Source organism: Protomyctophum parallelum (genome assembly GCF_964188405.1).
Source record: "Protomyctophum parallelum genome assembly, chromosome: 20".
NCBI classification, from domain to species: domain Eukaryota; kingdom Metazoa; phylum Chordata; class Actinopteri; order Myctophiformes; family Myctophidae; genus Protomyctophum; species Protomyctophum parallelum.
In genome coordinates, this window is record NC_139718.1 from 37404931 (window position 1) to 37418463 (window position 13533).

At 45.3% G+C, this 13533-nt stretch overlaps 1 protein-coding gene across 1 annotated transcript in view; it reads right to left on the minus strand.

Moving 5' to 3' along the window:
• ralgapa2 (Ral GTPase activating protein catalytic subunit alpha 2) overlaps positions 1–13533 on the minus strand; it is a 238429-nt gene that overhangs the window by 129847 nt on the left and 95049 nt on the right. Inside the window, exons 17-25 of the mRNA XM_083792352.1 lie at positions 11470–11613; positions 8931–9053; positions 8634–8728; positions 8116–8326; positions 7578–7760; positions 4669–4833; positions 2601–2794; positions 1684–1782; positions 860–1015 (exon numbers count right to left, since the gene is read on the minus strand). Of these exons, the coding sequence (XP_083648478.1) occupies positions 860–1015; positions 1684–1782; positions 2601–2794; positions 4669–4833; positions 7578–7760; positions 8116–8326; positions 8634–8728; positions 8931–9053; positions 11470–11613 (1370 nt within the window). The remainder of the gene's footprint in view (positions 1–859; positions 1016–1683; positions 1783–2600; positions 2795–4668; positions 4834–7577; positions 7761–8115; positions 8327–8633; positions 8729–8930; positions 9054–11469; positions 11614–13533) is intronic.

Below are 13533 nucleotides of genomic sequence, written 5' to 3' on the forward strand. Positions count from 1 at the left end.
CCAAAACACACACGGCCGTCTCTCAACCCTGCTGTGGGGGGGGAGGGGGGGGGGGGGGGAGTCTGGACGCCTCAGTGACCCCCAGACTGCAATGAACCCACGTGACCCTCCGGACCTCGCTGCCGTCAGCAGCTGTCCTAACGCTGACCCTGTGACAGGTGACAGGTGACTGATGAGGACCGGATTAACAGCCAATCACAATTATGCAAGGTGGTGTCCGAGACTAATTCAAGTAGCACGGGCCATTTTATTTTGGGGGGGGGGGGGGGGGGGGGCATAGATAAATGGACAGAGAGATAAGATACGGACAGAAGAGTCCATATTCTTGTCCGGGCAACATGGACATGGAATAGTTTGGCCTGTTGAGCCATCTAGTGCCGGAGGAAGAGGGTAGAACGACACCTCACCTCACAACGAGACGGGCTTGTGATGACCTACTGCACATGTAAACAGAGCTGCTACCTTTAAAACACAGTACTTTGTTTTATACTATTTAAATAGTTTTGAGTTTTCTCAAGACTATTAAAATAGTATAGGATAGTATTTTGTATACTATTATACTATATTTATTTTGTGCTGCTATTTGTCCCAAAGTGACTGCAAAACAAATGCTGCAATTTGTTAAAAAAAAAAAAGCTTTATACCCTATTATAATAGGGATATAACGACGACATAGCTCCGTTTACAAAACGCTGTACCCCCTCAAACTGCACTATATACATATGCTTTCCCCCATTTTCAACTGTTTTTATATTTTGACACTTGTACTTTGGCAACGTAAAAACCAACGTTTTGGGAATGAAGCTGCCTTTTGAATTGAACTGAAGTGTGAGCCTGTGGCGCCCCCGGCTGGCCGTACCTGGTCGTCGCTGGTGAAGCCCTTGTGCATGATGTGGTAGAGGTGCACCAGGAAGTCGCTGTTGGGCAGCACGTCCTGAGGCTTGGTCATCATCTCACACAGCAGCCTGTAGGCCGCCAGCTTCCCCGCCTTGTACTCCGCCGGCAGCATGGTGGCCTGTGTGGACACACGTTGACCCATTATACAAAATGTAAATAAATAAATTCTGAACAGTTTTCTGAAGAAAAAAAAAACCCTTATGTTTTCTATGTCAGTGGTTCTCAAACTATTTCATGTCGAGGACCAGAATCATATGGCCGCCTGCCGACCCCCATGTTGTTCCAGGGACCCCGCCCGAGAAGCAAAGATTTGAGTTAACCCATTCTGACCTGAGATCAGATTCATACGAGGTTTCCACTGGACACACACTGGTCTGATGATTAAAAGCGTTTGCTCTGAAATAATATATATTCTAAGATTTGTGCCACATCTTCACGATTTTGTAAAAAAATAGCAGATCTACAAGTGTAGTGTAGTGTTGTAGATCTGCTATGTTTCCATAATAATACTCATATAATACTTAATATAATATAATACATATAACATAATACTTAAAACACCAGGAATTTGCACACTATGGCCAGAAAAAGAATGAAGTCTGTGTGTTTGACTACTGGGTTTGACTGGATTGCTGAATTCCTACAATGCCCATAATGCTTTAGTGCACTTCCCCTCCTTGTGGAGAGGGGGGGGAGGCTGCATGGAGGTGTAACTTTGTAGTCCAGGAAGGAATTGAGACCATTCGTAGTAGAGGGGGGGGATGAAGGTATGGGGGACATTTTTACCTTGAATATCCACGAGGCCAGCATCCGTAGAGGGGGGATGAAGGTGGGGCGGGCCGGCGACGACAGGTTGTCCACGCTGATCCCCAGGTTGTCCCGGATCTGAAACCATGTCAGAGCACAATGAGCACAAACGTCAGGATGATCCACCGGGTCGGTCCATCCGTCGTGTCTTTCTGTGTCCAAGCATGAGTGGCTTAGCATGTGAACTCTCTTCTATACCTTACCAAATCAAACTTTATTTGTATAGCACATTTACAACAGCGCAAGGCTGACCAAAGTGCCGAACAGGGTACAAACTAAACAACAGAGCATAGCAATATAAAGCAATGGAAAAAAGAGACAATAACATATAAAACAGAGCATACGATAGCACAGAGCAGGACATCAGAATACAGGTAAATCAGGCCCCCGAGGTATTAACTAAATCCAACTACCTTTGCATTTTATACAAAAGTATGACATCTCCGCGACTACCAAGATCGTATGGGAGTCAGGGTGTCATCATTTAAAATTCTCAAAATAACCCATTCTGAACGGGCACCCATTTTGGTGTCAGCATCATGTTATGCTTCAGCTATTGAAAAATAGCAGATCTACAAGCTCATATCGCGCCACCGAGTGGCGCGATACGAGCTTGTAGGTCTGCTATTTTTGAATAATCGAAGAACGACTGACATTTTTAGAATCTGATCTCAGGTCAGAATGGGTTCATCAGACCAGTGTGTGTCCAGTGGAAACCTCGTATGAATCTGATCTCAGGTCAGAATGGGATAATAACCCGAAAGCAGCGCAACATGCTTCCATGGAAGACGTGACAAGACACTTCTATGGAACCTAACAAAATGGCTGAAATCGGTGGTGGTGACTGAGAACCATAGTCCGTGACAGAGAGAGAGAGCCACGCCGCGGCGCCGTACCTTAGCCAGCTTGTGCCAGAGCTCGTACAGGTAGGAGAAGACCTTGGCGTGGATCCTGGGGCAGCGGATGCTGTTGACGTCGCCCAGGATGCCCAGGATTCGCCTCCACAGGACGAAGGCGGAGTCGGCGTGCCAGCCGGTCAGGCTCCCGCCCGCGATGATGCTGACGTCGTCGGCCAGGCACTCGCTGCTGTCTGCACGGTGGGAGAGAGAGAGAGAGAGAGAGATACAGTAGGTTGTAAAATTAATGGGTTAATAACCCATTCTGACCTGAAATCAGATTCATACGAGGTTTCCACTGGACACACACTGGTCTGATTAACCCATTCTGACCTGAGATCAGATTCTAAAAATGTCAGTCGTTCTTCGATTTTTCAAAAAATAGCAGACCTATACAAGCTCGTATCGCGCCACTCGGTGGCGCGATACGAGCTTGTAGATCTGCTATTTTTAAATAGCTAAAGCATAACATGATGCTGACACCAAAACGGGTTCCCGTTCAGAATGGGTTAATAAACATAATCTCTCAAGGCAGATTCAGAGCTCTGCAGCTGAAATATGTCGGCGACTCCCATTACAACGTGTAGAGTTCGTCGTCGGTAGGAATGGAAAACAAAAAGACACATAGCTTTGACGGTATCCAATAAATAGAAAGGCCCTCCCTGTAAACCCAGTGCATCGAAGTGGTGAACACTTTAAAAACAATGAAGAACTACAGACGAATAACATAATATAATATATAATAATAAGTCCACACTAATTATCCATAATGTATAAATGATGGATAAGGGGGTCAGGACAACTAGGCCTTTTCGTGGAGGGGTCAGAATAAAATGTGGACTTTTGCTATTTGTCTATAGTGCTATTGTCACAGTTTGGTTGAATACGTATTTGATTGGCTTGGAGCAAGCATGTTATCCCAGAACAGCAGCACTGGGATTATTCCATTAGTTCATCGATTGAATCCTCAAGCCACGGCACATATATTACAAAGAAATATGAGTCCAAGGACCTGTTTCCCCACCAGAAGCATTCGACGAGAACGCTAAAAAGAAAAGAAAAAAAGGAAAAGGGAAGAAAAACCCTTTGGGCGACAGGGTTTTAGTGACATCATGCATTGCAGAGGAATAGTTCCGTGGGACAAGTGGACATTAGTGATGAACCGCATGAGCACAGCAGCGCCACGTAGTGGACAGAGGAAGGAAGTGCCCAAAGACCCCAGTGAGAGAAGAGAAAGTCAGCGCTGGCACTTATTCAATGAGATGCGTTCAAATGCTCCGAACGTGTATGCTCTGCTTTAAGTCTCAACATAGAGCGTCGCAGTCCTTCCCCCTTTCAGAACAACGAGTGGCCCAGGAAATGATTCTCCATTCATTTTCTCCATAGGCTTTTCCTGAAGTATTTATTAAGGACAAAGCCAACTCGGATCGTGACAAATCATGACAATGAACACAATGTTTTGGGCCGATCAAATAATTTATAAGAAGAAAAACAACAAAAAAGCAGTTTTTTTTTCTACTTTCTAATTATTTGTTTGGCCCAAAACATTGTGTTTATTATTGTCATGATTTGTCACGACAAGAGTTGGCTTTGTCCGCGGCGTAAACGTCTTTAAATAAATACTTTCTGAAAAGTCTATGAGGAAACGGCGATTTCTTTTCCGGGTCTCTCGAGGGGGCGGGACTGCGACGCTCTATTGCATATGGCACAGTGTGTGTGTTAGGGTTATTGACAAAACGGTGGACACGGGCCTGCTGAGAAGAAGGAACGCACCGCACGATGGAAGACACCATGTAACAGAAAGGAAACTATCAGTCAAATGAAAGGGCGACCTCGCAGGCATTTTGTTAAACCAAATCCTAGCGTAGCCTCGGCTAGGCTACAATACCCAGGTGGTTAAGAACACGGTAGATAAGAGTCGGAAAGATTATAGTATAGTATGTAGGGAGAGAAGTGTTGTCTAGGCTAAAATACCCAGATGGTTAAGAACAGTGTATATGGCAGGCAAGAGTAGGATAGAGAGCATGTAGTAGGGAGACGTCTGGGGGCGACTATAGGACTACAATACCCAGGTGGTTGGGGGGCATGTGTAACACAGACTGGCGCATGGAGTTGTCGTCCAGGGGGCAGTCGGTGGGGACCAGCAGCAGGCCGGGGGAGGCGGGGGGGTTCTGGGGGTACAGGTGGAGGGATGGGGGTGCCGAGAGGGCATGAGGGACGTACTGAGGAGGACCTGGAAACAAGATGAGGGGGGGAGGGGGAGGAAGAAAGGTACAGGAACAGGAGGGTGAGACACATACTTCATACTGGATTCTTAAGGGGGTTAGTGGGTGAAATACTGTACTGGTGTGTGTGGGGTTACAGCAGTCTCTCTGTCAGGTTTCGTACGAAGACACACTTCCTATTGAAAAAAGGTTTGATTTTAATATTTTACACCTGTGGCTGAACACAAGGATGTTATGCCATAATGTGAAGGTTGTTACTGGTTAAAGGCCGAGTTTCTTTATCTCTTCACTCGGCAATCATGGATTATTTTCCGACATTAGGACATTCCATCGTGCTATTTTAAGGCCGCCCGTGGGTGAAGTGGAGCAACCAGGAGCAACGTACACTTATCGGTAGACGGTACACGTCAATATCGGTAGAGGGCGCAAATCCACGGGTTCATGTACTTTTTTATTGTAATCCCCATAGGGGATATAAGAACTGTGTTTGAAAAATAAACATGTCATCCCGGCCGTTTCACTCGTATGGATATGAAGGAATCAACTGACTGAGAGAAAACGCTTTTGTCACTGCTGAATTAGTTACATTTTCGCTATAAAACAGACTGTGTCATATATGAGTGACTGACTGTTGCACACGATACAGACTTGTTTATTTTTGGACCACAACGCTTACTGTATATGAAACGATTTTAGGATGACCCCATGTTATTCTCCATCTCTTATTTACATATTACTCTAAAATGGTGGAAAGGTTATTTTCCAGCAGGGGGAATAATGTTTCGGTTCACCATCGTGGCAGTTTGACTAAACAATTTTCATTCTGGGAATTACAAATTCAATCTGTGATGTGCCACGCTCAGAATGATGACAGCTTTTATGATTCCAGAGCGCTAGAGCCGGCCGGCATGGATTCATGAAAACACACACACACACACACACACGCACACATAATGTTCTTCACTTCTTCCTAGCATAATTTTGTCATTTAATACGTTACCGTCATTTTGTGTAAAACACAGCGCATGACTCACAGAGTTTCACGCCAACGTTGACGCAACGCCACGTGACAGTTGTTGTGACACAAATGGTGAGACGAGCAGTTAGTACGTCTATTTTCGGGTGCAGCACGTAGTTCAGACTAGTCATTGGTCCGACAAACGACAACCCGCCACAAAAACCCTAACCTAACCATAACCGCAAGCACGGGAGCAGCGCAATGACGGAGCATTAGTCCGACACGCGGACGCATGTCGGACTAATGCTCCGTCGGAATTACATGCGGTCCCCCTATTTCCACACTGTTTATCTGTGGAAACCGATTCAAACAAAAGTTAAAGTCTCAAGTTATCCTTTAAGCCAGTGGTTCCCACACTGCGGTGCGTTCACCCCTTGTGGTGCCCGAGCGCCTTCTAGGGGCTGCGCGACATGAAAAGGCTAATGGTGGTGCTATGGTTTTATTATAAATATATTAACATATTATGCCAAATATATGGCAAGTATGCTGAATATAGCCTATGCTGCATATATATGCCATATTCAGGTTCATATATGTGCATATATGTGTTATATAGGAAATATATACAGTAGCTTATGCCATTTTTATTTCCATGTAGGGGTCAGGAGGTAACAGGGGGTGCATGGCCAAAAAGGTTTGGGAACCGCTGCTTTAAAGATGGAGTGCCACAATTTTTGTATTTTTCCAGTTTTTCATGTGTCTATGAGGTGACAGTACTTCATTAGACACCCTGGAGTTGTTTTTATGTGCAATGGTGTAATAACTTTGTATTTAGGGTTTCTTCCTGGAGGCTGAACCCTTGACAGTCAAACGGGCCAATGAAGTAAACAGTAATATAGTGACACCACACTATCAGCCCCTCCCCTAACCCCTCCCCCTTTATCATACAACTACAGCTGTGGGTGCGGCTTCAGTTCAGGTGGATCACCACCCACCAGGCAATCCAGGCATACTTAATGAACTGGTGGGCGTGTCCACATAAAAGCATGATTTTAACAAATACTGTACACTTTTTGGAAAAAGTTCTTCCCCCTTATATTGTAATAATACCTGATGATCATGTTTTAGGGTGGAAAAAAATGGTGGCACTCCATCTTTAACCCATTCTGACCGGGCACCCATTTTGGTGTCAGCATCATGTTATGCTTTAGCTATTTAAAAATAGCAGATCAGGTCTGCTATTTTTGAAAAATCGAAGAGCGACTGACATTTCTAGAATCTGATCTCAGGTCAGAATGGGTTAATCAGACCAGTGTGTGTCCAGTGGAAACCTCGTATGAATCTGATCTCAGGTCAGAATGGGTTAAGCCATTTAGACCTGAGGACGCATCTGTGTACGCACCTTATATATTTGAACCACTTTAACTATTATTTGAAACTTTAGCTGTTGAAAAATAGCAAATCTACTCGAGCTTGTAGATCTGCTATTTTTGAAAGATCGTGAAAACGTGACGCAAATCTGACTTTGACTATATATTCTTTCACAGCAGATGTTTTTTAACTGAAATCTTTTGCTTCTGGGGGTCCCTGAAACAACGTATTTTCAGATGGGGGGTCAATGGCCAATTTCATATCATTGTGGGGGTCCTTGACATGAAATAGTTTGTGAACCACTGGTATAGAAACATAGGGTTTTTCTGAAAGCCGTCCTGATTCAGACGACATTCAGTAGAACCTGGTCTCAGGTCTTTATGGGTTCAACGCGGTGCGTTCTGAACCACCGTCGCTCTGTACCTGCCAGAGCCTCGTTGTGGCTGAGCAGCAGGTTCCGGTGGCTCTGGGGGTCGGAGGTCACGTCCATGTGAGCCGACTGGGTGGACTGGGTGTCGGCCTCCTCGTCGAAGGCCTGCCAGGGCTGCCAGGGACCCTCGGCGTCGTTGAGGTAGCCGTTGGACGCGTCACTGCTCACACTCTCACCTGGAACAGAGGACGGGTGGAGCAATTGTAAAAGTTCAGTAATAAATAATATTGTTTAAATTCTTTGTGTCTTTTACTCTTTTTCGTAAACCAGTAACCAGTAAGCGACCTCAAAGTCCGCGTGGGTGACGGCAGACTTCTGGGCGAGCCCTGGCGCGCGCGTGCGCGCGCGGGGGGGGGGGTTCAGATCAACATATGGAATGAATTCTGTACTATCGTCAAGGGGCACAAATTGACACTTTGAAAAACGTCGTCACGTCGTCGTACTTCTGTGAAATTTCCTAATCTAAAGATTGGTAGGAATCACAGATTGAATGCAGTGCAAATCGAGTGAATAAATACACAGGAAGTTTACTTTTCTCTCTGAGCTTGGGCCTTCCGTTGGCGGTGGTGGCGGCGTTCCCTTCAGCGCTGTTGGTGGTGGCGTTCTCTTCAGCGCTGTTGGTGTCGGCGTTCCCTTCAGCGCTGTTGGCGTCGGCGTTCCCTTCAGCGCTGTTGGCGGCGGCGTTCCCTTCAGTGTTGTTGCCGTCCAGCTCAGCTGGACTGCAGCTCCGCCTGATGACGATCTAGGAGGAAAGAAATGACCAAGTTCAGATCCCGGCACTGTCGAGGGACAGACTCTCTCCTTTCTCTGAGAGGAACCGTAAATGCTGATGCATACAACTACACATATATTTATTCTGCATTTGAGCCACGGACCACGATTTGATGAGATTTAGCCTTTGCAGACCCAAAACTAAAGAATATGTCCACATTTCCATGCTCTAAGAGTGTCGTATGCGGGGCGCGCAGCCGACACACCAAAGGTCCGACATGCGGAAATCACCCGTCATGCATATATGGGGTGACACACACATGACGGGGGACTCTCACCACTGGTGGCTCGCTGCTGTTTTCAGTCTCTCTCCTGCCCTCCGACGTCCTGCTGTCAGAACCACAGGAGGTGGGCGAGCACTCCCTCTTCTGGGCTGGAGGGCAGAGGGAGAGACGGTTAGTCATGACGCCTACTTTACAAACAGTGATACACAAAATAAGTCTGAAAATACACACGCGGTAACGTTCAGTTGCAACATTTTGACTGGCTGTAGAGAGACGTTGCTCTTTCGCACATTGGACTAAAAGTACGAGCGGAGAGGAGGCCGGAAAGGGGAGCATAGGGTGAACATATACCTGGGAAGGTGTCTGCCAGTTGTTGGGTGATGTCAGAGGTGCTGCTGCTACGTGGCAGCGGGCTGTCGGCACCCCCCAGCTCCTCCTCACCCCCACATTCTGAGAGCTGGCACTCCTCCACGTCTGGCAGGGGGAGGGGAATGGAGGAAGGAAGAGGGGAGGAGGGAGAGTTAGGACATGGTGAGGTCCTCCGTGCCAGTATTCGTCAGGACCTCCACCGTTCCGTCAAATCACAGTAGTGGCTGCACGATTCTTGCTTTCAAATTTCCCTTCACAGGAATTGAGATGACGATTATCACACGATTCTCATTTCTTCTCGTCTTTACTCTGTAGTTGCTGAGCATTTACTACACTCAAAATGTGTCGCCTGGAGCCACTATTGTGGCCTTAAACGGACAACATCAAAGTGCTTGACCTAAACCTCTCTTGTAAACAAAAACATAAGAGTGACAGCCAACTACAGCAGTGCTGCACGATTCTTGGTCAAATTTTGAAATTAGATCGCATACAGTACTTGTCTGAATCTTGATCTTTTTTTTTAAATTCATTGTGCACTAAATCACAGCATCATCGAGACACTCACAGCATTTAAGGTGCGTTCAAACCTGAAGATGTATATTTGTTTCCAGCCGCTTCAATTTGGTCACGCAGGTCGGCGTCTCTCGAGTGGCGGACTATATATTATTGATATTGATATACGAGATATAAAAAGTACACAGTAATTTAACTTTGGGAGTGTTAACCAATGGAATAGCTAGTTCCATTCAGCACCCCGAAACACCAACAACACGCGAGCCGGAAAACACCAAAGACTTGTTGGTGTTGGAAGACACCAGGCTACCGTTCGCTTTGTTCGGGTCGCCCCGTTCGCCGCGCCCAGTTTGCGCCGTGCCCGGTCACACGACGTCTCGTCTCTGCATTGACTTTGAATGTGACACTCCCAACTATCCAGGTTTGAACGTAACTTTGCTGTACAATTTACATCTGTTACGGTGATGTTACATAATAGACATTTTGAATAGAAATGACATAAGCATGTGGTGGTTCTCAAAGTGGGGTCCAGGGATCCTTGTGTTTCCTGAAGGGGAGGGGGCTCATTGACATCAACATGTTTAAGAACCACAGACATGAACTATGACACGAGCACATGTAAAGGAGATTGCAGAAACAGGGTTTTCAAGATGTTCATGAGATACTACGGTGGGTGGGACTGTTATGGGTTAAGTGTCTTGCTCAGGGACACTTCGTGCAGACGAGGGGGGGGGGGGGGGGGGGGATGGTGACATCCTGATTACCAGACTAAGCCCTTACCCACTAAGTTATGGCCCAAACTGTACTGCACTGCACTCCACTCCACTCCACTCCACTGCACTGCACTGTACTGTACTGTACTGTACTGTACTGTACTGTACTGTACTGTACTGTACTGTACTGTACTGTACTGTACTGTACTGTACTGTACTGTACTGTACTGTACTGTACTGTACTGTACTGTACTGTACTGTACTGTACTGTACTGTACTGTACTGTAGGTACAGCACAAGTTCCCGGAAGCATTGAAGTCTCTGCTCTGATGACTTTTGACCGAGCAAACATTGAAACCACGAAAACAAACACCGGAACACCACAAGACACAAACGCACAGAAAGGTTAACGGACAAAGTGGTAGCAGATAAGAGGGCTAAGAGTGGTATAAAACAGTGGTTCCCAAAGTGGGGTCCAGGGACCCCTAGGGGTCCTTGAGGGAGTTCTAGGGGGTCCCCCAGCAAAATGATAGTTTGGAACCAATTGGACCCATTATAGGGTCTATTTGGTTCCATTTGTACACTTACATTGATTGTTAGTTTGATTTTACAATATGTATTGGGGTCGCAGAAATAGAAATGCCATTAAATAGCCTAATCCAGGTCAAACCAGGGGCCCTAGAGCTGTGGAAGTCTTCTCTCATGGGGGTCCTTGGCATGTCCGCAGGCTATTGAGTATCATTTTGGGGGTCCTTGACATGACAAAAGTTTGGGAACCACTGATACTTAAAGACAGATGGCGAGGACAGGATAGAGGGTTCACAGTCACACACACACACACACACAGCCACATGCAGCCGCCAAGCTTCATTTATATGCCATTGCACGATGCAAGCGCCGCCATAGTCATCGTATGTGGACGATATGGAAATCAGGCTTCAGATAGGCCTGTCACGATTACAAATTTAAGTTGACGATCAATTGTCACAAATAATTGCGATTAACGATTTAATTGTGATTTCCCCCCCCCCTCCATTGAACACTGGAACATTACAATTTTACTTCATTTTCGTCATTTTAGGCTCCATAATCACTAATTGCACAGGGCAGATATGACAAACAACTTAAATATACTAAGAAATCACAGACAGTACGACAATGTACAAAATAGCGGAAATAGTTGATCCAAAGCCTGTCGCTTGTAGATCTGCTATTTCCGCTACTGTGAGATGTGCGATTAGACAATCACGTGACGGTAACTGTGACAGGCCTATGGCGTTCAGAAGGCACATTACCTGAGAGTCTGTGAGAACAAGCAGAGTTACCACCAGAGATACCAGGCAAGAAAGAGCTCACAGTGTGAAGCAGCAGAGGAACGCTTTTAGTAGCAGGCAACTCGTAAAGATGGACACAGTTGCTGATGGACTGGCTTCGCTTAGCTTCCATCAGGAAGAGAGAGAGAGAGAGAGAGAGAGAGAGAGAGAGGAGGAGGAAAGGAAAGGAAAGAGGAAGAGGAAGAGAAGGAACAAAGCAAAGGAAAGAAGCAGAGAGTATTCAATGACAGCGTACTACAGAATGGAAAAGGAAACTTCTCAATAATTGATCAAATTAGCAGTGCTACAAATAATGAACAATACAAATAAGAAAGAAAACACAAAACAAAACTTCCGTTCAAATATTAGAAACGCGATTGCAAGAGTGGCTTCAAGACACTTCAGTGTCACAATGAAGTACAATGACCACTGAATATAGCAGATCTACCAGCCAACAACTTGCCTCACCGCGATAAGTAAATATTTGGCATGCATGCGTCACTTTTTTTCCTGTGTAAATCATAGGTTGTGAGTGACAAGAGGTATGGAAACCAATTATGAATTGCATTTTTATAGCGCTTTTCCAAGTGCTCAAAGCGCTTTACAATGGTTCATTCATTCATACATTGGGAGGTGAAGCGGCGAACAGTCGACGCCAGCGTCCTCACTTCCCACATTCACACACCAATGGTGGCGAGCTCACACGGACCGACTCATTGGAGGCAACGTGGGGTTCAGTGTCTTGCCCAAGGACACTTCAACATGTGGACAGGAGGAGCCGGGATTGGAACCGCCGACCCAAGGATCATTGGACGACCTGCTCTACCTCCTGAGCCACAGCCGCCCCAATTGTGTGATGTTATAACGTATTGCTAAATAAATAAACCCACATTAATACCTTATAAATTCATTGCATTTAGTGTTGCACTGAATTCGTTTTTCATTCGCTTGTTTCCTTGCCCCAGTCAACATTTCATCTCGCTAAGTTCACAATTGTTTGTTAATTATTTTCCAAAATTAAATAACCCAAATAAATAAATAAACACAAATTGTTTAGCACCAAACGTAATATTCACAGGAGTGAGCAGAGGTTTTGGTCTGAATAAGAAGATATTCTGTCTGTACCAGTCGAAACCTGAACAGAGATATTAAATTCATCTCAAATATGATGAGTTAAATAAAAAATTAAGAATAAGAAAAAAGAAAAATCCAGAGAGAAGTTACTGAGACAGGAAATTAACATCTGAGCAGTGAGAATACATTAACATAACAGGCACGCACTCGTTTCAATTTGTCACTCGAGGGCTCTTAACCTCAACAAAGCAACCTCCAATCGCCACAATTGGTACAAAAAAAAAAAAAAATGTTTTTCATTAAGTCTTAATGAGTGACACTTTGCATTTAAGACACTAATAATTTACACATGGGGATTGCTTTTGTTTCTAAGACTTTAGTTTAATTAGTTCTCTGGTGCATGGGGGCTAGACCACGATACAGAGTGGATTTGTCTCTCAAGGCGAGGGATCAGGCCTGATTCATACTTGGTTTCACGACTTATAATAACCGATCTACGCCAGAAAATAAGTATTCTTCCTTATATTTTGTTGTTTCTGATGGTCCTTTGGCTCATCAGGCTCAACACAATCCTCTCAGAACATTATTAGGATGCATTTGCATACATGAGCACGGCCACGTTCTGACCATTGTCATTGTCATTATGCGCGGCGGACACTCGAGGCCAAATCTCAACGCGAGTAATGAAAGGGAAGGACTTAATTCATACGCCATCGCATAGGGGTGTCTGTTGCCTGATCTATAGTATGAGCCATGCGATGCATTGTTAGCTTGTAGATCTGTTCTTTTGTGGTAAGCGACACGATCGTACTAGGAGTATAAATTAGGCTTTAGTGTGTGTGCCTTTGCTGAACTTTAATTGTGTCGGGAGATAAGATCAGCTTTGCCACAGCTCGCTACAGTTACCCCGTTGTATGCATATTAATAAGCATTAATTACACCCTTAATGAAACTATGAAAAGCCACTATGCA